Source organism: Mustela nivalis (genome assembly GCF_964662115.1).
Source record: "Mustela nivalis genome assembly, chromosome: 14".
Lineage (NCBI taxonomy): Eukaryota > Metazoa > Chordata > Mammalia > Carnivora > Mustelidae > Mustela > Mustela nivalis.
This window is the reverse complement of record NC_139033.1, coordinates 71,075,106-71,099,557: the sequence shown is the minus strand read 5'-3', so window position 1 is coordinate 71,099,557 and position 24,452 is coordinate 71,075,106. Positions and strand designations below refer to the sequence as shown.

The 24,452-nt window shown below is 38.5% G+C and overlaps 1 protein-coding gene across 29 annotated transcripts in view; it reads left to right on the top strand.

Moving 5' to 3' along the window:
• Nucleotides 1-24,452, top strand: part of MYOM1 (myomesin 1) — a 165,374-nt gene that overhangs the window by 63,585 nt on the left and 77,337 nt on the right. For all 29 annotated transcript variants that reach the window (XM_082698952.1, XM_082698946.1, XM_082698951.1 and 26 more), the window contains 7 exons: nt 1,623-1,926; nt 2,524-2,681; nt 11,157-11,249; nt 12,941-13,029; nt 13,140-13,202; nt 17,204-17,368; nt 19,493-19,654. In XM_082698952.1, coding sequence (XP_082555078.1) covers nt 1,623-1,926; nt 2,524-2,681; nt 11,157-11,249; nt 12,941-13,029; nt 13,140-13,202; nt 17,204-17,368; nt 19,493-19,654 — 1,034 coding nt within the window. The remainder of the gene's footprint in view (nt 1-1,622; nt 1,927-2,523; nt 2,682-11,156; nt 11,250-12,940; nt 13,030-13,139; nt 13,203-17,203; nt 17,369-19,492; nt 19,655-24,452) is intronic.

Sequence of the window (24,452 nt, the reverse complement as noted above, 5' to 3'; positions counted from 1 at the left end):
TAATACTCTATTTTTAGCTTTTTCTTTGATAACTTTGATATCTCTGATTTTTTTAAGTGAACTTTCTATTGAAATATGCGTATTTTGCTAAGTATGCTTACCCATTCTTAGCCCCTTCACAGTTGGTTTAATATACATTGACATTCTTTATAGGAGATGACTAGTCTTGAGGAATAAAATATTTTATTTTCTGCTTTGTTCCCACTCCTTTTTAAAAAAATATTTATTTAAAAAAAATTTTTTAAAAGATTTTATTTATTTATTTATTTGACAGATAAAGATCACAAGTAGGCAGAGAGGCAGGCAGAGAGAGAGAGGAGGAAGCAGGCTCCCTGCTGAGCAAGAGAGCATGATGCGGGGCTCGATTCCAGGACCCTGGGATCAAGACCTGAACCGAAGGCAGAGGCTTAAACCCACTGAGCCACCCAGGTGCCCCTAAAAAAATATTTAAAAAGCATATTAAGTTAGCATTCTCCTACATGATATATGTCTCCATGAAATGAGGCTTCTTCCTTTCAGTGACTTCTTTCTTCTAAATGAAACCATTTTGTCTCCTCAAGGCCAGTCTCAAGAAATGATCATTTACAAAAGAAACTGTAATAAAATAAAATGCAAGGAAAAATTTATCCTCTTGGTTTTATTTCTGGTTCTCCTTTTTTCCCTTTTTAAATATGGATCCACCTCCTATATTCTACTACTGTGTTAAAAATAACACTTCATGGGGCGCCTGGGTGGCTCAGTGGGTTAACCCACTGCCTTCGGCTCAGGTCCTGATCTCAAGGTCTTGGGATCAAGCCCCACATTGAACCCTAGTCAGGCTCTCTGCTCGGCGGGGAGCCTGCTTTCCCTTCTCTCTCTGCCTGCCTCTCTGCCTACTTGTGATTTCTTTCTCTCTGTTAAATAAATAAATAAAATCTTAAAAAAAAATAACACTTCATAATGGTGTTGACAGTATTAACAATCTAGGAAGAAGATGGGGAAACTTTGTTGAATACCAATTGTTTTTGGTATTAAGATTCTCAAATCTTACTAGCTGCTTTATACAGACTATCTCGGCTTAAGGATCTCATGTACATTTAGAATTTATTTATAAATACAACAGTTCTGGGCATTGCATTATATCAGCTGAGTTAAGAATCCAGACCACGCACATAGTCCCATATCAGGATCACAGGCACACAAACGATATCTTATTTTACAATATCATAAGTTAATCTTTTATTATAGATGCAATCCTATTTAAATGCCCTAAAGAAACCAACAAAATGACCTTTAATAAGTTATCTAATTTCTCTGAGTTTTATTATCATATGTCTAAAGTAGAAATGATAAGAGTTTTCCTCATAAGGTTATTTGGGTGTAAAATGAGATGAAGTTTGTAAAAAAATACTTGGCAACAGCATGGCCACCGTAGGTATTATTATTGTTACCATTATGGATTAAGATGATAATCACTTCTGTATATGAAGAGTTAGCTGCTGATTTACCAGGCTTTTCTTTGTCAGGTTTTCTTTGGGTACAGTACACAACGTCTAAGTTCTGATATTTTGAAATTAGTAAAAATTAGGCAATCCTATCAGTGCCATCCACATTATCCATGTTTTGCTCTTATTATATTTTAGCCAAATGCATGTCAGTGGAATTACAGATACGGAAGAAGAAAGAATTAAAGAAGCTGCTGCTTACATAGCCCAGAGAAATCTTCTTGCTAGTGAAGAAGGAATCACGGCATCCAAACAGTCCGCTATATCCAAACAGTCTGCTGTCTCCACACAGTCCGCTGTCTCCAAACAGTCCGCTGTATCCAAACAGTCCTCAGTATCCAAACAGTCTACATCCACTCTTCACCAGGAAGAAGCTTTTGAGAAGAAGTCAAGGAAAGTAGCAATTCGAGAGAAGGCAGAACGCGTGTCACTGACAAAAACAGTAAGAAAAGACAATTTAATGTAATTTACAAATGCAGAGATGCATGCAAGGAGAAAGACAGCAAAATATATGGGTCAAAGAAAGACTTCCTAATTTTAAACTCCATGAAATTTTAGGTTCTACAGAAATTATGGTTCTAAAGAACTTTAAGAAGTCCACCTTAGGGGAAAGTAAAATATGTTGCTGAGGCTTAGAATGTTAAAAATTAAATGTATCTTTTTAAAAGGGGAAAAGAGGGGCACCTGGGTGGCACAGCTGGTTAAGCATCTGACTTGATTTCAGCTCAGGTCATGATCTCAGGGTCCTGGGATTTAGCCCTGGGAAGAGCTCTGAGTGGAGCCCAACATGGGGTTCCATGCTCAGCATAAAGTCTGCTTGTCCCTCTCCTTCCCCTTCTGCTCCTCCCCCTCGCTAAAATAAATAAGTAAGTAAGTAAGTAAATAAATAAATATTTTTTTTTTAAATGGGGAAAAAGAGAAGGCCTTTGGTCTAAATACAAAAGTAAGCCTCCAAGTGGAAAAATGATAACTTGGATTTTTGTTATTTTAGTAGCACAGGTTACTTTGATTTCATCATATTTTGATTTTTTTTTTATAGTTAGAAGAAACTGAGGCATTTCATAGAAAGTTGAATGAAGATCATCTTCTTCATGCTCCCGACTTTGTCATTAAGCCTCGTTCCCACACTGTTTGGGAGAAAGAAAGCGTAAAATTACATTGCTCTGTATCCGGCTGGCCAGAACCTCGTGTCACATGGTATGTTATCTATATGAAAATTACTCACAGAATCTATTACACAAAACTAGTTTTACCTCCAGTGAAGATATTCAGCATTGTGATATGCAAGAGTCAAAGAAAGTACCTACAAGTTTGTACAGATTTTTAAAATAGTGCAGAAAGGATATCAGGACAAATATTTTATGAATGAGAAGAAAGAACAGTCTCGTGTACATTATGATATATTATGATACTTCATAATCCTGCTAATCCTTTTATAAAAGGGGTCTTTATCTTGCATAAAGTATTAAAATGTAGCCAACATACTTACATACAAAGAAAATATATGGCTATGACTGCTATGGGCCATAAAATTTAAATAAAAATTTTCTCCCATATACTATAGGAATTATTTTGTGATCAGAAACAATACTCTTTTAAAAAAATACTTAAAACCCAGAGGGCTTCATCTCTACTCCTCACATGTGCTGAGGTCTTAACATACTTTCTAAAGCCAAATGAAAGAGGGAAACCAGATGGAAGATGTTATTCAATATGGAGTCTTAAGAAATTTTCTTTCCATAAAGAATAGGCACCAATCTTCTCTTTCCATCATATATCCTATTGCAGTTGTCAATGACCTCGTGATCCCTAAACTCTAAACTTTCCTGTTATATGTTATGAGTACCTGCCACAGACAGCGGAAGTACGAAAATGTTGGAGCCAACCTAAAGAGATGTTTTCTGTTTAATTCCCTGACACAAATATTTTGCATGCTGTTTTTTTATATTTAGGAGTGGAGGTAAATGCACCCTATGTTGCAGTGTAAATGCCACACGAATGTCATTGCCACCTGCAAAGGGCCTGACTCCTCCTTTCTTGTCCATTATCTCTGTTGGTTAGCCACCAGGCTAGGACTAACAGAGGTAACTGACAAAGAACACATTACAGTGAAAATTAAGTTTAAAAAAAATCAATTTACAAACTTTAAACTATAAAGGTATACTAATTTTTTTTTAAGTATAAACGTATACTATACGAAGCTAGGAATCAATCAGTCTTGGCCTCACCTTTCTCTGCAACTATGGATTTGCATATGTTGGCCCATGAAAAGGATAGTTCCTCTTAAGAAACTGATTACTTCTCACCTCATAAAAAAAATCTAAACTTTCCAACCGAAATGTGTGAAGAGTAACAGATTTTCAGCTCTAAGAATTACTTGGTCAGTAAGACATTCCTCTTATGAATTAAACAAATAATTGGAGTCCTTAATCAAGTAGATATACTTATTACACAATATTCTTTTTTTTCTTTCTGCATTTTAGAAATTAGAGTTAAAGATGATTCTCAAAGGACACAAAGGAATTTCTGGGAGATAAATACTAATCTCTTAAGCAGTTGCTTATTTTGCTAAACATATAGCTGCTAAAATACAACACAATCATGCCATGTACCACTGATGTTGTTACTGAGCTAGAGTGATGTGTTTTCACAAAGGAAGAGCTCAAACTCTGTCAGAGATTAAATTCCTGTATTATGTTGTGTTGGCTGGAAAAGAAGGATTTTAAAAACAAGCAAAAAATATAAAAACTCCTTACAAAAATATGAGATCACTGAATTGTCAACTCTTTGAATTCTAGTTAAATTGAAAAATAGAAATACTGTCAATTTTCAGTTATTTTCATTAATGAAGCTGAGAATAGTATGATTGGCTCCCCAAATCTTTCATATCTGGCTTTGAAATACTTTTTTTCTTAATATGGAACTATATGTCCCAGGGGCTCATTTTAAACCAAAAAGAAGACAGAGACATAAGATTTGTCTCAGGAATAATTGGGAAGCGATTCATTTACTGGAACAAGTCTTTTCAAGTTCCTACACATCCTTTAGTGCTTGGAGAAGACAACTCCATTCTTTATAAAATTTTCTCCATAGGGATAGATCAGAGCATGTCGCAGAAAATCCAATTGCCTTGCAAGTCAAGTATAGGGTAAATATGAAAACAAGAGAACCAGCGGACCACTAAGAAAATAGTTAACGTACTTCAGAGAGTAAGATTTGCCCCTGGATAAAGCCTAAATTTAGACAGTCATCAAGCAGATAAGTGGAAATTAGCTATGGCAGTAAATAAGGTCAGATCCAGGTTTTGCAGGGCATGAAGCTCATACAAGTGGGGGACAGTCTTTACAAAAAAGAATGTTAATAATATAAATTAGGCAATGAGGCTTCAGGAGAACCTGGATAATGAGTGACCCTGAAGCTCCCTTGGCCTCCAGGTAAACCCTCCCTGGAGGTAAACTGTGTGTAGGATTAGTGTACCTTCCTGGGTATGCTGCCTTTTAAAAAATAATCATTCAGTGAAGCTCTAATTTACTTCGTAACACTGGTACAGAGTACCCAGTCTTCAATAGGCATTCATCCCCTCAATGAGCAGGGGACCCACAACCCAAGCACAAACCAAGGTTGTTGGTGAGTACTTTGCTGGCATTTGTGTCTTTTTATTACTCACCTGTAGCCTTCTGGGCCTGACACAGAGTACAAGTATGAAAGAAATAATTGGGAATGGCCTTCCTGAATAGAAGGAGGTAAATCACGGGAACAATTTTGTGATGATGCTTTCTGCATATGTTCTGCCTCCCCTTGTAGCTGCTAGGTCCTTAGACATGTTTTTCAAGGGCATGTGTGCCTGGGCCCTGGCTTCCTTAGAGCCCTTTCCAAAGAGGGTTAAGTTCCAAGTTTCCACTAAGCACCCACGGGACATGGAAGTCCCTGAGGTCTAACAAATGATACGAACAGGCAGCAGCTGTTCTTTGGCCAGTCCCATGTACTGACCAAGTCCATCTAAATGGAACCTAGAGGTTACCCAGAAGCACTAATGACAGGAGCACATATCACTCATCAGGGCCAGGTGCAGAGAGGCCAAGGAGCACTGTCTGATTCCTAAGTCACTTTGAGAGCAGAAGGAAACCTGTTTATGTGTTGGGTCCAGGAGAGAAGTTAGTTACAAGATGGTTCTGCACCACAACAGTGAAGCTAGCTATCCTGAAGGAGGGCTTTGTCAACACAAAAGGAAATATATATATTTATTATAGATAATATATATATGTTTATTATATATTTTTCACTATATATATGGTAAAAAATGCTAAAGTTGTCTGACTTAATTTCATAGGCTAGATTTATATAATAAATCGTATAATAGGCTATATTTTGGTTTGAAAGAAGAGAAAAAAAATTTATGTTTGTATTTGTTTTACTTGCATAAAATAAACTTGGGAAGGATTCATAAGAACCCAAGGAGAACAGTAGCTGTGGGAGTAAGCTGGATGGCAGACAGACATGTTTGAAGGAGACCATTCTTTATGTACCTTTATACTTTCTGGTTCTTGAACCATATAAATGTATTGCCTATTTAGATTTTTTAAATTATAGGAAATAGGGAAGAAGAGAAAAGTTCTCTCTTAAAAAGGGAAGGAATTGAGTTAATTTTATACTTTTTTAAAAAAGATCCAGATTTAATTGGATTTCCAGTCCAAAGTCTAGATCAATTTTGTGAATGAAAATCTGGATTGTAATCTGTGGGGAGATTGATGCAAGCTCATTGGTTCAGTGTGTTGGTGTTAGTGAGTAGCAGTTCATTCATTTACTCACTCAACACCCATGTTTTTGGATCTGTCTGTGAATACGAGGCTAGATCATCAAGCGGGACATTTAAATACTTGTTTGGAATTCTTCACATTGCCCCTAGAGTTATTGCCAAAGAGACACTTAAATTTGTCATTGGGCATAAAAATAGTTCAAAACCCTCAGGATAAAGTAGTATAAGAGATGTATTTCAGTCAGACTGTGGATATTTGGAAAAGTCTTATTCTGTTTTTCAAATTATGAGAACTTATAAATTCCATAATAGGATAATACATTGAATTTATTTATAAGATTAGAGTTATTCATGATATTATTTAAAGTTAGCTTTAATTACGACTGTATTATTTTTTGAAAACAACCTACATTTAAAATAGTTTAAAATTAAAATTATTTATAATTTACAATTACTTCCCAACAAAAGGGCCTGGGGTTTTATTTTAGATTTTTCTTATTTAGTAAGTCCAAAGTCTAACCTGATGGGATAGATCTCTCTCAGCCAACTGGCTTTTAAAGTGGGTAATAGCTATTTATTAAAAATATGAAGTTGGATTCTAAGTAGTAATCAGAGTTTGTGGTGAGATTCAGCATGTTAAAGATCATTTTGGCATGCATTGCTTGTTGATAGATAAAAGTCAGAATGAACCTTTTTGCTTGTCCATGCTCTACACTGCCAGAGAGCTTTCACTGTTTCCTTGTTGTCGAGTTAGCCCAAGATTCAGACATTTATTTGGGGGAACGAAGTCTGTTTTACACACATAAAGGAAGAATATTATTCTACAAATACAGTATAATGAGAGCTCTTTAACTAGTAAGTAGTTCATAAACTACGTGAAAATGGTAAGGAAAATGGTGTACCTCTGAATATTCACGAGAATTTCAGAAGGCTTGGGGCACCTGGATTGCCTGGCATAGTCAGTTAAGATTCTGACTCTTGGATTTGGTTCAGGTCATGATCTCAGGGTCCTGAGATTGAGACCACATAGTCAGAGAGCTCCCTGCTCAGCAGGGAGTCTGCTCCACCCCCCCCCCCAACCGCTCCTTCTCCCACTCATGCACTCTTTCTCTCTAAAATAAATAAATAAATCTTTAAAAAAAGAAGAATTTCAGAAGCCTTTTGACAAATAATCCCAGAGTCTAGGTTACTCTCCAAAATTAGCCTCTGACTAGCCTGTTTGGAATTTCACTTTCCAGAAATAACAAGCTGTGAAGAATATACAGAGCAGGCCAAAAATCCTTCTTTTCTTCCCTGACCTCATACTGGAAGACAGGCAATCTCACAGTGACCCCAAACCTGAATGACTAGGTAAAGTTCTCGGAGAAAGAGAATTGCCTCCTAACTCAATCCTTGTCTGCCGCCTTACAACAGGCTTTTCTTACACTGACATCTGAAATTCCAAAGGAAAGACTAGGGGATCCTCAAAGTGTCGGGTGTCGTGCGCGTGTAAATTTTAAACCGACTTCTCGCTCCAGGTGGTCACATTAGAAAAGTCATGGGTATTTAGCTGGGGGAAGGAATGAAGGTGCTAAGTGGGGTAGTGCTGGAAAGCAAGGAAGGTGAAGCAAGCCCTGGGAGCTATAAGATTCTGTTTTAACTCAAAGTTTATGGAGATATGAACATCATTTTTGGTCAGAAGTCAAATTGAGTGTCACTAAATTGATTGCTCAAGCACCACTTGCCATAGCCTTTGGTGTTCTATTTCTCCCCTTATGCTAAAAAGAACTATGGAAAACCCCAGCTCATGCACAAACCTGAACAAGAGGGAGCTTTTGAGTCAAGTGTGAAATTCCTGAGACCAGCCTGAAGAACATGCCGATTAACTTGCTCTACCCTGTCATTCATCAAAATAAGGAATGTTTGAAATTAGGCGCACAGAGTAGATTTCTCCTTCTAGGCCATCTCTGCTCGAGTAGCCCTGTCTGCCTGGAGCTCTGTGATGAGATGGCCGGCCAAGGACACTCTGGGGCTGGCAGGGAACGGCTAGCGCTTCTGCTGTGGGTGGGGTAGAAAGCTGTGCCTCCCCACCTGCCCCGCAGCTGTCATTCCTCAGCCTGTGCAACCCTCTCACTTCACAGCTGAGGGAACCAAGACACAAGAGCCTCAATTTACTTTCTTGGCTTGTACTTATTTTAAATTATCCATATCATGAAGTACGTGTTTGTCGGAACTCTGTTCCTTCAGCCGAACATTATGAAGGCACAGTTAATCTATTGTTACACAATAATTCTGTTCAAGCCAATTTAACAAACACTGAGTGCCTAATATTTGCCCGTCCATGACTCATCCTTCCTTGAGAGTGGGAATAAGTAGAATAAATATAGAGTAAATATGGATCAGACACTACCCCTGTCACAAAGGCAATGACAGCTTAATAGAAGAGACACCTATCCAACCATAATCTGATGAAGGTTCTATCTTGCAGCTTGATGCAAGTAACAATGGTATAGAGAGGCAGGAACAATTAATATCGTGTGGGATTTCAGGGAGGACTTTATTTAAGAAATGGCATTTGATCTGAACCTCGAAGGATGAGCTGGGATTTTGCTAGGTATAGGAGAATGGCACATTTTTTTTTTTTAAGATTTTATTTATTTATTTGTCAGAGAGAGAGCGAGCGAGAGCGAGCACAGGCAGAGTGGAAGGCAGAGTCAGAGGGAGAAGCAGGCTCCCTGCGGAGCAAGGAGCCCGATGTGGGACTCGATCCCAGGACGCTGGGATCATGACCTGAGCCGAAGGCAGCTGCTTAACCAACTGAGCCACCCAGGCGTCCCAGAATGGCACATTTTAAAAAGTACAGAAAATGAATATGTTTTAGGGACATAGTGTGTGTGTGTGTGCACGCGCTCGTGTGAGTGTGCAAGTTGGGGAGAAGAAGGAACTGACAGAAGATTATTTCCTTTCTTTCTTTCCCCTTTCACTACTTTCCTTGCTCCCAACCCTCATTATAATCATTTACAGAAGTCTAACGAAATAAAATGCAGCTAACCAGAGAATATTTGGAAAATGGAAGCATCATATGTTGTCACGAGCTGGATGCTTGGGTTCAAATCTCAGTTCTGCTATCTAGCTGTGTGAACTGGGGCAAGTTACTTAACCTCTCCATGCCTTGGTTTCTCCATCTGGAAAATGATATTTAAAATAGTGCTATCTCAGACAGTTGTCATTAAGAATTGAATTTTCTTCTTCTTTTTTAAGATTTTACTTATTTATTTGAGAGAGAGAGATAGCAAGAGAGAGCACGAGCAGGAAGGTAGGGACAGAGGGAGAGGGACAAGCAGACTCCCACTGAGCAGGGAGCCTTTTGTGGGGCTTGATACCAGGACACAGGAATCATGACTTGAGCCGAAGGCAGACACTTAACCGACTGGGCTACCCAGGTGCCCAAGGATTGAATTTTCTTTCTTTCCTTTCTTTCTTTCTTTCTTTCGGGATTTTATTCATTTATTTGACAGAGATCACAAGCAGGCAGAGAGGCAGGCAGAGAGAGAGAGAGATAAAGAAGAGAAAGTAGGCTCCCTGCTGAGCAGAGAGCCCAATGCAGGACTCGATCCCAGGATCCTGAGATCCTGACCTGAGCCAAAGGCAGAGGCTTAACCCACTGAGATCCAGGCACCCTGTGAATTACCCTAAGTGCGTAAAACACTTAGAATCTTCCTTGGCTCATAGTAAATGCTCTGTCTCCATTGTGATTATTAGTGTTATTTACATTTTGCACATGAAGCAGGGCGTCTAAAGGGGAAACAAGTGAAATCTAGCTCTTCTTTTGGATGGAAAATGGCTTCAGCAGAAAAGCCTGGTCTGACTCCGTAGTCATTGGCTATTGAGGGCTAGAGGACGGGGTAAAGAATCAAGGTGCTACTTCCAGACTCAGGAGATGGTGTCTCAAGAGGGGTCCTTCCATGTAGGCCCACCGTCTGAGGGCTGAGAGGCTTAACCAGGAATAGGACAGCCAGAAAAAGGAAATCTCTCAGCTTTTATTTGTCAGACTTTTTCTTTCATGATTGGTATTTAAGTTCTTCCAAGCCGAGAGCCATGCTTGCTTTTAACAGAACAAAACACTTAAATACAAGAGCTTTCAATACAATGACACGGTTTTTAACAACAGGCTAGAATGTTAGTAGGAAGAATGTTTTGCTTTCATCCTACACAAGACAGCCAACAATAAAACCCCCAACACAACGACTTCCTTTCTGTGTTGTCAACAGTGGACAAGTTTTTCTTTAGGTCTTTGATTGGAGTATAATATACACACACAAAATGTCCATATTACATATAAATGTAGAGCTTTGATGAGTTTTTGTAGACCACACACCTGCATCACCAGCACCCAAACATGAAACAAAAAATATCAGCCCCCAAGATGCATCCTCCATATCTGGGGTCTATACCCCAGGGAAATCACTCTCTTGACTTCTGACAGCAGTAATTTGGTCTTATATGATTTTGTACTTTATATAAATCAATCATTATACTATGTACTCTTTTTTAAAAGTTTTTATTTTTATTTTTTATTTATATGAGAGAAAGGGAAAAAGAAAGAAGTAGACTCCCTGTTGAGCAGGAGCCTGATGCAGGGCTTGATCCCACGACCCCAAGATCATTGCACCACATTGTTATAAACAGTCAATTTCTTCATGTAATTTTTGTGCTAGAGGAGAGGAAAGCACACTCATCAAGAAGTTTTATTGTATTTATAGTGTATTTTATTTAGTCTGCCGTAGATTTGTATTTATTGAACAGATGCTGCTGCTAACCTCAGTGTTGTGTTTACAGTTGTCCCTTCAAAAACTCAGAATCACTTGTGTGTGTGCTTCTAATCATAAAGCTATTTTTATTTCCACTTACTTTGCCTTGTTTCCATTGTCTCACAGGTATAAAAACCAGGTACCGATCAACGTCCACGCAAACCCTGGAAAATATATTATTGAGAGTCGATATGGAATGCACACTCTGGAGATCAATGCGTAAGAGGATGCCGGGGTCCATGTGTGTCGCTTGACAATTACCTGGGGAGGCATCCCAGCAGTTAACTACCACTGTCCCCCTTTCTTCCCAATGCAACATGCTCACAAAGTGATCTTACATTTGAATTTAAAGATGATGAGAAAAAAAGTTCATTTGTACCTTTTAGCTTATCCTTTTATATAGTTCAGAGCTTTTCTTAGAAATTAGTGAGAAAATAATTTACATAAATAGGCATTTATATTTAGTGATCCTTCCCCATTCCAAATCAATATTATCACCATCATCCTTTTTTGCCTTGAATCAGCAAAGGATGGAGAATGAGGTGAGTAGCAGTGAAAGGAAGCTGCACTGGGATAAATTCTCTCCTTCATCTCCCCAGGAAGTGCAGGAAACTATGTACCAAGCCTATCAGACTACAGATGGAGGCAGGACTGGACATGGGATTTTTTAAAGCAAAATTCAAAGCAAAATTTAGAAAGCCAACCCCACATCAAAATTTCTGAGTCCTCAAACGTTTATTCTATCTCCTAATAGGGTTTTGAAACCCAAGCCTGGTTATGTAGATGAAGCAGTCCCACCATTTTCAGTTCACATGAAACCATGACATGCTGAGATGTCAAAGTAAAATTTATATCATTCTGATCAGAGCAGATGACACACGTGGTACTGGGTTTCAAGTAGGACCCTAGGGCCCTGGGACATTGGTCAAGCACTGACCTTGACCTAAAGGCACTTTAGTTCTGCCAGTTGGTGATACTACTGAGGCTGCAGAGAGCTACGTGGGTGCTTTATAATTAAATAGTTATGAGAAAGGCAACCATATTGTCCTTCCTGGAGTTCCATTGATGTCCATAAAATTTAAACGAGAAAGAATTTTTCACAAATGACACTAAATCCAGAAGGTCAACGAAGAACACAGACACTGGTTATGATGAGACACAAAGTGATCTGCTTTGAAATCTTAGCTTGTTCATCTCTGAGATCATTCTCTCTTTTACTCCATTATTAAACACATCCCAATTTCTGTATTATAGCTTACAGGAACTTCCAGATGGCACTGCTATGTTGTGCTGTGGGCTGAAGCTCCAAGTGTAACCTGAACCTTAGTTGAGTTGAGAGATAAATACCATATTTGTACTTTGAAGCTACAACACCAAACCACACATTAGACAGATCCAGATCCAGTTTGTAGCTCAGGGAGGCTGTGGGAGTCCTGCAGGAGAGGCTGTGTCTTTCCCTCTCAGTTGTTGCCTCCAGAGTGAAACTACCCCCAAGGGAGGTCAGCAGGAAGGCTGTACCCCTGGGGTGCTCTGGAAGGTTATCTGCATGGCCAGACATTTTCTGCTGTTGACACCACTTTAGACTGGTCAATTGTTAACACTATTCATGCTGTAATGTACGTGCTCAACAGATTGTTGACATGGGGTGTTTTGGATATTTTAAATGAACCTGGGCTAGGGTCATAGTGGACTGTAGGTGTCCTCCTTCCACACTGTGCTGCTGGCCTGAAACTGTAGTAGGTATCTTGTGTTATGTAAAATCCTGCAGGGAGCTGGATAGGGGTCAGCTTCATCAAAAGTCCCCCTGAGCCACATGCTGGTCAGTGATTTGCAGTGTGCTGTGTTAGCAAAGAGATCCTTGATAGAAGAGCTTGCAGCAGTGCTCACTCATCTCCATCTTGTCCTTTCAGATGTGATTTCGAAGACACTGCTCAGTACCGGGCCTCTGCGATGAACGTTAAAGGGGAGCTTTCAGCATATGCTTCAGTTGTGGTGAAGAGTAGGTTTACTCCTTATGTTTTATTCAAAGTGTATTTTTAAAATTTTTTTCTCATGGCTAAAAAATAAATCAGGAAGCAAGTTCACGTGCATTTCTGCTTTCTTTTTTAGGATATAAGGGAGAGTTTGATGAGACTCGCTTCCGTGCTGGGGTTTCCACCCTGCCCCTCAGCTGTAAGTTTAAAAATATATTTGCTAAGTGTCATCTCTATTTAAAAGACAGCAGCATAAGCCATTCCACAATGCTGAAATAAAAGGATTATTATAATATATGCTAGTATGTGTATAATTGCTATTTATGTTGGATTTTACTTTTTAGATTCTTTGGTTACTATTCTCTTTCTGAATATAACTGCTTCATTCCGGTTTTCTAAAAGCCCAGATATGATGGTCTAAAATGGCAAATGTTTTTAAGTCTTTCTGTGTTAACTGAAAAAGATCGTGACACAAACCTGGGTGGGTGATTTAACCATGCTCACTACACCCCCCCCTTCGCCCCACCCCATCCCAAGTCTGTCCCGTATCAGAGCGTCCAGGTAAGCATCACCTTCTGGAGAAATCCATGTATGACTTTCACTGCCACCCCCACATCTACTCAGTCAGGGTTGGGTTTCCCCGGTGAGACCACGGCACCTCTATCACGGCATCCACCACACTGAATGCTGTTAACTGGCTTACAAGCCACTTGAAGGCAAAGCTGGACCTTTTATCTCTAAACCCCAATTCCTGACACAGAATACAATGAAGGAATAAATAAGTACATTAATTTATGAAGTGAAATTTAAAATGAAATCTAGGGGCACCTGGGTGACTCTGTTGGTTAAGCACCCAACTCTTGATTTCGGCTCAGGTCATAGTCTCAGGGTTATGAGGCCAAGCGCCATGTTGGGCTCCACACTGGGCATGGAGCCTATTTCTTAAGATTCTCTCTCACCCACTCCCTCTCCTTCTCTGAAAATAAACAAACAAGTAAAATGTTGTCTAAATGTGCTTTAATAATAAACTATTAAAAATACTCTTTTTTTTAAAAAAAGATTTTATTTATTTGACAGAGAGAGATCACAAGTAGGCAGAGAGGTAGGCAGAGAGAGAGGAAGGGAAGCAGGCTCCCCGCTGAGCAGAGAGCCCAATGCAGGGCTCCATCTCAGGACCCTGGGATCATGACCTGAGCCGGAGGCAGAGGCTTTAACCCACTGAGCCACCCAGGCGCCCCTATTAAAAATATTCTAATCTGTGGTAATTTGTGAACTTCGGTCATTTCACCTATGTCAGAACATCTTTTCATAGAAGCAATAAAAGTAAAACCCTTAAGGTTGTTCAAATAATTCGATGCTTTCAGGGGTCAGACCGAGAAAGGTAGCCAAGCCGGAACTTATTTTCTGATTACTAAAAAATAAGTGATAGTTTTGAAAATGCTTGATGAAGATATTTTCTCATGTGTCAGTTTTTCACCTTTCTGGTTGGTTTGATCAATTTCATGGGATGGCTCCTAATTTTAATATTTCAAGTTTTCATCTTTGGTATCAATACCACGGGTGGTTGGGAGGCAATGATGGTAGGAGTGAAGAAGGAGCACACCCCAAATCATGCTTTTCTCACATCAGTTGATTTATACTGAGATGGAATAGTTGAAAATTCTGGACCTATGACTGACCTTCCATTGTCCCTAAGACAGGTTTATTAATTATTTATTTTCAATCATCTGAATGTATCCTGCTCCTTCCTCTGCCATATCATCATCCATATTTCTTCCACTTCTTGCTTCTCCATCAAACCAGGCTCTAAAAGCCCAGCTCAACCTAACTTCTCTAACTTCTTAATCTTTCAGATCTTTCTCTGACTGGTCCCTGAATTGAGTGCAGTTGTTCCTAACAAAGAACAGAGGGCTTTTATTCATTTATCCAACTTATATATTATGCATCTGCTATGGCTAGTTATAGGTTTAGGTGCTTGGAGTATGCTGATAAGTATCATAGATAAAGCTCCCTGCCTGTGGTTCTGTTTTAATAGTTATTATATACTGATCAGTTGTACCAGACAGCATACTAAGACATTTTGTTACATACAGTGGTTGTTTAAAGCTCTCTCAAAGCCTATAGGTGTCTTTTATCTGTGCTGCACAGATGAGGAAATAGTTTTCAAGAGGTTAAATCATGAGGTGAGACCACACATAATGGTAGAGTAGGGACTTATAAGTTAGTCCTTCTAACTCTAAACCATATTCTTTTTTTTTTTTTTTTTTTTTTTTTGGTGGAGTGAGGAACAGAGGAAGAGGGAGAGAGAGAAGGGGAGAGAGAATAAGCAGGCTCCATGCCCATCACAAGCCCAAGGCTTGATCTCATGACCCCAAGACCATGACCTGAACCAAAATCAAGAGTCAATTTTAGTATATGTGCTGCCGAAGCAAGCACCCAAAATCGAGAGTCAGATGCTTAACTGACCAAGCCACTCAGGCATCCCTCTAAACCATATACTAAAATAGGAATTGCCATTTTCTGTAAAGGACTCCTGTAATTGTAATTTGTAAACTAACTAACTTGTAAATTATAAATACTTTAGACTTTGTGGGCCGTATGGTCTTTGGCACAATTACTCAATGCCACCATTGCTACACTAAAGTCACCATAGACCGTAGGTAAATGAATGAGCATGGCTGTGTTCCAATAAAATCTTATTTATGCACATTGAAATTTGAGTTTCCTATGACTTTGCACATGTCACATCTTTGATTCTATCTCAACCATTAAAAAATCAAAAAATTATTTCTAATGGTGCAAAGAAGGAGGCAGTCCAGATCCAGCTCACAGATTTGCCAAACCCTGATATAACCCATGTCTCTATTTTGTAACCCTTATCTCTACCCATAGGCAGCTTTGGAGCCCGCCTGGCCTCCCAGACAACAAAGTCTGATTGAATTGTTTCACTTTTGATCTCAGTGGGACATCATCATTTAGAAATTGAGTAGATGGAAACTGTGCTTCAAAGAGTTGTTTCACTCTTGGTTAGTGGCTGCCAGAGGACACACAGATTCAAGGCACTATCATGTATTGCTGGAGAGTACAGCTTCTGGAAACAGCCTGCCAGGGTAAATCCTGGCCCTACAGGGTCATTATGGGCAGTTAATTCGCCCTCCCTATGCTTCTGTTTCCCCACCTATAAAACAGAGAGATGAGAATGGAACTTACCCGAGAGAGCTATTATGAGGTTTGAGTTAATAGATATTTAACACTGGGAACAATACTTGGCACAAGTTGAACTCAATAAATTCTGGCTTGCATTTTCAAATTAATTCTAAGAGGCGTTAGGAAGAGAGATGAAATATCAGAGATGGGCCTAAATTCTAGAGTCAGGCAGCTATGGGTTTGAATTTCAATTTCACACATAATACCTTTGAAACCTGGACATTAGTTGTGTATTATTTTTGTGAACCTCTCCATTCTCATCTGAAAGAGAGGGAAAAAAAATGTGCTGTGGGGTTTTTGTAAGGATTAGATAACATGTCAAGTTCAAGTATGTGGCATGGTAAACTGTTAACGAGTCATTTTCCCAAGCTCTTTCCCTTGAGAAAAGAAGAAATAAAACCTGGGAGGCTTTATGATGTAGGTATTCACTCAATCTGTAAGTAAGATATTTTTAAGAAAAATATTTTTTAAAGTCACAATATTATAAACTTTTCAGTTTAAAATTTCTTATAATTTTTTTTTCTCACTCAGATCATTAAAGACACTGAAGCAAAGAATTTTTCCATTAAGTTAGAAAACTCTGTTTTTATGAGTAATTGATATGGCTGGTTTGTCTGGAGAGTACAGTGGCTGAGTTTTAAATGAACTAGGAATCTAAAAAGTACATATATTGTGCTAAGTATTTAAGTCTAACCTAAATGTGGTATTCACTTATATCCTATGTGAGGTATTATGCCTGCCCCTTAAACCTTCCCCTTAAAATTCTATTCATTGCAACAATAAAAATAAATATTGAGCTTATCTGACCAATGAAGCAAGAATTTCCATTTCACATCATAATATATGGGAATGTGCCATGTACTTCTTTATAAGATTTAATTTTTGCCCAGATAACTCTTTTGATCAGTGTTTGCTGTGACCACTTATTAAAATGCTAGTATCTCTTTGATGAGAAAAAACAAAATTACTAATGTTTGTTTTTGTTGTACCCAGTTGGTGTGACCCCTTATGGTTATGCATCCAAGTTTGAGATCCACTTTGATGACAAGTTTGATGTGTCTTTTGGAAGAGAGGGTGAGACAATGAGTCTAGGCTGCCGTGTAGTTATCACTCCAGAAATTAAGCACTTCCAGCCAGAGATCCAGTGGTACCGAAATGGTGAGCCTTTATGATGAATTCTCACTTAGGTTCTTATTCACCAGATGGGGAGCAAACGGGGCTTGGCACCAGAGCACGAGTGTCCATAGACCACAGACTTGTTTATCAGAACTGACAGAATCTGGACATTAGAAGGCATGACCTACTGGATGTTGAAAGAGTTTTTATACTTATATCAAAGTAGCAGGACTTTTGTAACATATTTGTGGAGGTTGTAATTTCTTATCACCAAGTAATCTGTGGAAAGGATGACAAAAAATGCACTTTTGTAAATTACTTATATATTCATTTTATAAGTTAATATTTTTCGTAAAATTAAGGGAAGTCCACTGAATCCATTGGGACTGTGGAGCATGCCCACTGACCCCTCAGCATGGTGGGCAGAGAGCAGTGCGCTCACTGAGCAGTTGGCCTGAACTTCAGTTGTGCACCGCAGTACCTGGAGCAGTCTGGAGCATCTGGGTCCAGACCGAAGCCAGTAATGGCAAAACCACTGTGAATGGGGGAACATGGCCCCAAGGGAAGAGGAGGAGCTCCAAGTGGGGGCAGCATGGGAACCTGTAGTCGGAGCTTCCCAGCCTATCTGTCCTTCCCCAGAGCTCATTGCTATGCAGTCTGCACAAATACTAACTTACTGCCCTGAGCATCCGGACAGGAACTACTAGCAAGCAGGCAGTAAACTTTGTCAGTAAAATATTATAAAGTAAAAATCATGTAATAGAGACATTGCAGTAAAGTATATGAGGCAGTTGTTGGAATTCCGTAAAAAGAGTTTAGAATCCCTGGTTTTGAAAACTGCTATAAATGTACAGCAAATATTCAGAGGCTTAGAAATGTAAATTACATTTAAAGATTGTCACATTTGATGAAAAAGAACACTATTTTCATATGAAACTGTGAATGAAGCAGTATTCACAAGGAAGATAATCTTAAAATTAATTTTTCCTTGTAATTGAAGATACAGTGATAGAATGCATGAACTGACACATGGATTATAAACAAATCATTTTCAGCCTCTTGTATACCTTCCACAATTTACTGAATATGATAGAGAAAATATCAAAATATTATTATGTAAAATTACATTTAAAATTAAACTCAGACTTATGTGAAACTGATCTACATAAAGTCAAATTTTCTTAGAAATTTTGTCCCCTAAGCATCATTAACTCTAGAGTACTAAAATTTATATTTTGAAATAATGTTAACCAATGTAAATGTCACAAGAATTTATCTATATAATTCTCTATAGTATAAAACTATATAATATTTTAAGTATGTAATATCCTAATAGCTATAGTAATAGTTGCATCAGCAGCAAGATCCTTCTCAAAATTAAAAATTATCAATTAATTTCTGATCTTGAATTTTCAAAGAGTGACTGACTGAGGTTACTTTTTTTTTTTTTAAAGATTTATTTCTTTATTTGGGGGGAGGGAGTAGTGAGGGGAGGGTCAGAGGAGGAGGGAGAGGAACAAGCAGACTCTGCCTGAGCACTATTGTGGGGCTCAATTTCATGACTCTGAGATCATGACCTGAGCAGAACTCAAGAGTTGGCCACTCAACCGACTGAGCCACCCAGGTGCCCCTCAATTATACTGAGTTAAAATGAAGTTGCTGAAAGTATAAATCTGATGACCTACTTGAAAAGCAAGCCTGAAATATCTTATCAATCAAGCTATTACATTAATAAAAATTATTTTTGTATATAAAACTTATTGTGAGAAAATATTTTTTTGCCATTTGTGTTACCCCAATTATATTTTATATAGAGTAAAATATTTTTGGAGGAAAAAGCCTTATATATTAGTGTCTGTAACTGTATTTTTTCTCTGCTTTTTGAACAGGGGCTTTGCAATTTCATTTTGCACTGGACCCTGCCGATTATATATTTGGCCCTGGTCCCTTCGCTTCTGATATAGTATTTTTTATCAATGTAAGCATGGCAGAATGGCTCAAATCCCTAGAGACTTCTACTGACAGTAGACTGAAGAGCTTTCAGTATGGAAGAAGAGGGAGAGCGAGAGGGAGGGAGGGAGCCAAAGAGGGGGGGAAGGATGGGAAAGGAAGGGAGCAATGGAGGGAAAACTCAGTTAATTTTCTTACTTTTAAAAAAATTTCCAGGAGCACCTATTTCTTCATCCAAATGGGTGCAAACACTTTGGAGTGGAGATCGAGCGACACTGACATTTTCTCATCTCAACAAAGAAGATGAAGGCCTCTACACAATCCGTGTACGAATGGGAGAATACTATGAACAATACAGCGCTTATGTCTTTGTTCGAGGTAAGGTCCAGCAAAAAGCAGAACACCCAAGAAGGTTTAAAACACGGAGGCCAAGTCAATCTATCCAAACATGGCTTTTGTAAGATGAAAGAGCCATTTGAAAATTCTTCCAGAATACATGGCATAGAGTTGTTAACTTCCAATAAAATTAGAACTCCTATAAAAAGGTTAATCCTGAGGCACCAACCCAAAGCTACCAGAGCCAGACTGTGTTACTGTCAAGGATTTTCAGGATACTATCCTCAGTGAATTACCAGTGCAGCTCTTTACAGGTGTTAGAGTAGAGATGCTCTATCCCAACAATACAAAAAGCCATTTCAATTTACCGAAGCTGCCATAAAAGAGTGGTGGGCTACGGGGGACTTACTCTTTAATATCTATTCCAGGGAGCAATTTCATTATTTCACTCCAGACCCCTTTTTTATAGTTTCAACTTTAATGAACTAGGAAACAGGGTGCTACAACTTAATCCTTAAGGCAAGCTGTGTGATTTTAGGAGTCTTTCTTTGTTCACCTGTGTCTTGAATGGTTTGGCTCTCTACAAGTGGGGATATTATTTCTACATGGGATCGCAGGGCATCTGGAAGACCATTGACACTTCCAGGCAGCAGGCCTGTTATGTGTTCTCTTCTGTGCTGTTTGTCAGGTGTGGCCACAAGAGGGGACACAGGAGAAGATCGGGAAAATAAAATTTATTGCACTTATGGAAGGAGCAGAGGGAGGTGAGACCTTAGGCCATGACTTTTATTGGCGTTTCTGTGGGAAAGGGGAGGCAGGGCAGGATAAACAGTTTAGGATTGGCTAGTTTGAATCATTTTGGTAGACTCTAAGCTATAGGCTTGGTCCCTAGCAGCCTGCTCCCTGGCCCTGCTAAGGTGTGGCCTCCTAGGGTGTGCAGGCTTATAGAGGAGGCACAGCTCTGGATTGGTAGTTTGCTTATCAAAGGCCGGCTCCTGGCTGAGTGGCTGCTATCTCCAAGAATTGGCTAGCCCTGGGTGTGTGGGGGGGAGGGTAGTGCCTTCGCAGTCAGAAAGGCTTTTAAGGTGTCAAAACATCATAATATACAGAAAACTAAAGTATAAACAATATAGGAGACTTATTAATTTTTAAAAAATCTCTTGTGTACTAAAGAGAATCATAAACTCATAGGAATTTTGATCAAAATGGAACTTTAGAGGTCAGGTGTCCTTAACTGGGATCCACAGACTCTCAAAAGGTCTGATTAAAATTGTATTTCAATATTAGTTTCTTTGGCAATCTCATGTATGTTATTTTATGCATTTGGAAGCATTATTTCAAGAAGGGGCCTTTAGACTTTGTCAGTCTGCCAAAGGATGGCTCAAAAAAGTTAAGATTCCCATTCTAGTCAAATCCCTTAATTTTAAGATGCAGAAACTGAGGTTCAGAAAAATAAAGTGATTTACCAAAAAAAGCCTCACAGTTAGTTAAAAGCAAAAGTGGATCTAGGATACAGGTCTTCTGATGCCTAACCTAGGATTTTAATTAGGCTAAGCTGATGAAACAAAAAAGCTTATTTCTCCCCTATGTCTATCAATTCAGAAATAGGGGCGTGGTTCAGAGTCCCAGGTCCCATCTACATTGTTATTCCATGGTCCCCATGGTGCTATCCTGTGTTCTCATCCCAGCCTATGGGAAAAGGGAGAGAGGAAGTGGATGGGGACGTGCAGAGTTGTACACATCACTTCTGCATGGTGAACACTTAGCACATGCACATCTCACAGTGAGGGAAGCTAGGGTGTCATGTGTCCAGCTGAGTGGCCATGTTGCCTACTGAAGCTGGGGCTTCTAGTACTAAAAAGGAAAATGGATACTGGGAATGGTTAGCAGCACCCCCCCCCCCCCCAGAGAACAGTAGTAATTGTGGAATTCTGTCCTAGAACAACTGATAAAGATACATGAATATTAAAGAGAGAGAGAGAGAGACATGAATATGTACATCATCTGAAAATGTTTTAGACTTTCTACAACACAAAAGTATTGTGGGCAAAGTCAGATGTCACGGTGTTAGCCTCTGGATAAATCACGTGAAGACAGACACACTGAAACTCATCAGCGAGTAAGTTCATGTAGACAAACCACCTGGAAAAATCGGTTAGATAAGGACTGTATCTCTGGTGATTCAAGAAAAAAACCTTAATTACTTATGCCTTGGCGATTCTTTCATGGGCTTTGTCTAGAAACTCTGATACAGTCTAGATTTTCTCAGTAACATTTCTCCATGCCTATATCCAGAATCTCTGACTATAGACAGAGAGATGGCATCGAAATTTGAAATTTATACTTAAGCTAGTTTTCAAATCTACAAAATAAGGAAATGGAAAGATTCTAAAATTGATCAGTTTAGGGTAGAGACCAACAAGTGGAATTGCTGGGTCACATGTTAAATTTGTGTTCGACTTTTTAAGAAATTGCTAACATGTTGTTTTTTGGGTTTTGTTTCGGTAAAGATTTTTTTTTAAGTGATCTCTATACAAAATATAGGGATTGAAATCACAACCCCCAGATCAAGAGTCGTATGCTCAACCGCCTTGGCCAGCCAGGCACCCCAAGAAATTACCATTTTGTTTTAAAGGACACTTTATGTGTTTTATATAAACTTATGTGAGAGAACTGAGAAGATAAATGGGAAGGACAAAATTGGAAAGATAAATTTCAGTAATTGCTTTGTGAATTTAAGAACTTTTAGAAAAAAATGTCACTTATAAGTTTATTTTAAATGATATATTTTAGATTCTTTTTTTTAAAAAAACCTTTATTGAAGTATACTTGATAAACTGAAAGATCCACCTATGTTGAGTAGACAGTGCTTTAGAGTATTTACAGAGGGTGCAGTCATCACCTAGCATCCGTTTAAGAACATTTTCATCACCCCAGAGGGTTTTCTTTGCCCATTCCACACTGTCATTCCCAGACCAGCCCATAGGCAACCACTAACTTACATTCTGTCTCTGTTTGCCTTCTTTGGACATTTTTGGATATGGTATGTGGAATTTTATATCTCTCTTCTTTCAGTAAACCATCTATTTTGAGGTTCGTTTATGTTTTAACACATTTTAACAGTTTGTTCTTTTTTATTGCTAAGTACTATTGCAATGTATGGAGAAGACTCTTTTGGTCCATCCATTCACCAATTGGACAGTTGGATTGTTTCTACTCTTTGGCTATGATGAATAATTCTGCTATGAACATTTATGTTCATATTCATGGATGTATGTTATTATCTCTCTTGGGGAGAAACATATAAGTGGAATTACTGGGTCATATGCTAAATTTAAGTTTAACCTTTTAAGAAAGTGGTAACATGTTGGGTATTTTGGTAAAAATTTTGTTTTTAAGTAATATCTACACCCAACTTGGGGCTCAAACTCACAACCCCCTGATCAAGGGTCAGATGTTCCACCACTTCAGCCAGCCAGGAATCCTAAGAAATTACCGGCATATTTTAAATGACACTTTATGTGTTTTATAAAACTCTGTATACATTGAACTGCATGACGCCATTTCAGTGCATTTTTAGAGCTCAGATGTTTTTCCTGCTCAGAAAATAGCTTCTGAACTAGAATGATCAGTGTATAAAGCACCGTGTGTCTGCAGAAACCCATTCCAGAGATGCACATATTTTATTATATAGGTAGTATGTGTTCTTTGTAAAAAAAAAAAAAATTAGATCATGTAAATAAGCAAAGAAAAAAAAGAAGAAAGAGAAAAGCTATTCCAATGTTATTATTTTATTACATATTTTTCTAGACTTATGTATTTTGTATATTCTTTCCTCCTCTACCCCTTCCACTGCATGGAGGGAGAGAGATGATAAAGTGGTAAAGGACAGGCTAGAAATGTCTTGAAAAAACAATTACAAATGACAAATAGATGAAAAGGTTTTCACTAGTAATCAAAGAAATGAAAATTGAAATGATGTAACATTTTTATCATATTGCAAAGATTTAAAGGATTTTTAAAATCCACTGGGATAAAGGAATGAAGGGAATAGCACTCCTGTCCATTGCTGGTATCAATTGTTTCAACATTTCTCAGGATGTTTGCTACTATGTATCAATAGAGCACATCCATCAATTCTAGTTCTAGGAACTGAAGTGGGCAAAGGTAAGAAAAATGTATTGGGAAAAACTAGAAGAAATCTAGATACCTACCCATGGGAATTATAAAATAAAGTATAATAAATGCTCCATGTAAACAACAGAATACCACACAGCAGTGAAAACAAATGGTGTATATCTATTCTTACTGATATGGAAATACATTAACATGAAACTATATAGTCCAATCTTGTTTTTATTTTAAAAACAATCACTTTTGAGCTTATAAATATAGAAAAAAATCTAGAAAAATCTAGGCCAGTATGTTAGTAGTCGTTGTCTCTGAATTATGAAATTAAAGAGGATTTTAACATATTTTTTGATTATCACTTTTTATAAGAAAACACTGCTTTTATACTAAAGAGAATAGAGTTACTTATATTTCTAAAAAAGTTATTATTGGCTTGTGTCAGAAGGCAAAATATAGAGTAGCGGTCTAATCTTTTACACAGTTAATCAAAAGTACAAAAGTTTTGCTTTTTGGAGGGTTGGGAAAAAGGACACGGGCTAGGAAAAGGCCTGCCGCTGGCCAAGTGGGAGCAGTGGTCAAGCGTTCTCCAGCAGCTGCTGAGAGCCAGGAGCACAGATGTGTCCCAGCATAACACAGTATCTGGATTTGGCTTCCAGCAGCTCCTACACAGAACCTGTTTTTAGAAAGACTGTTTAGCTTACCCTAAGAA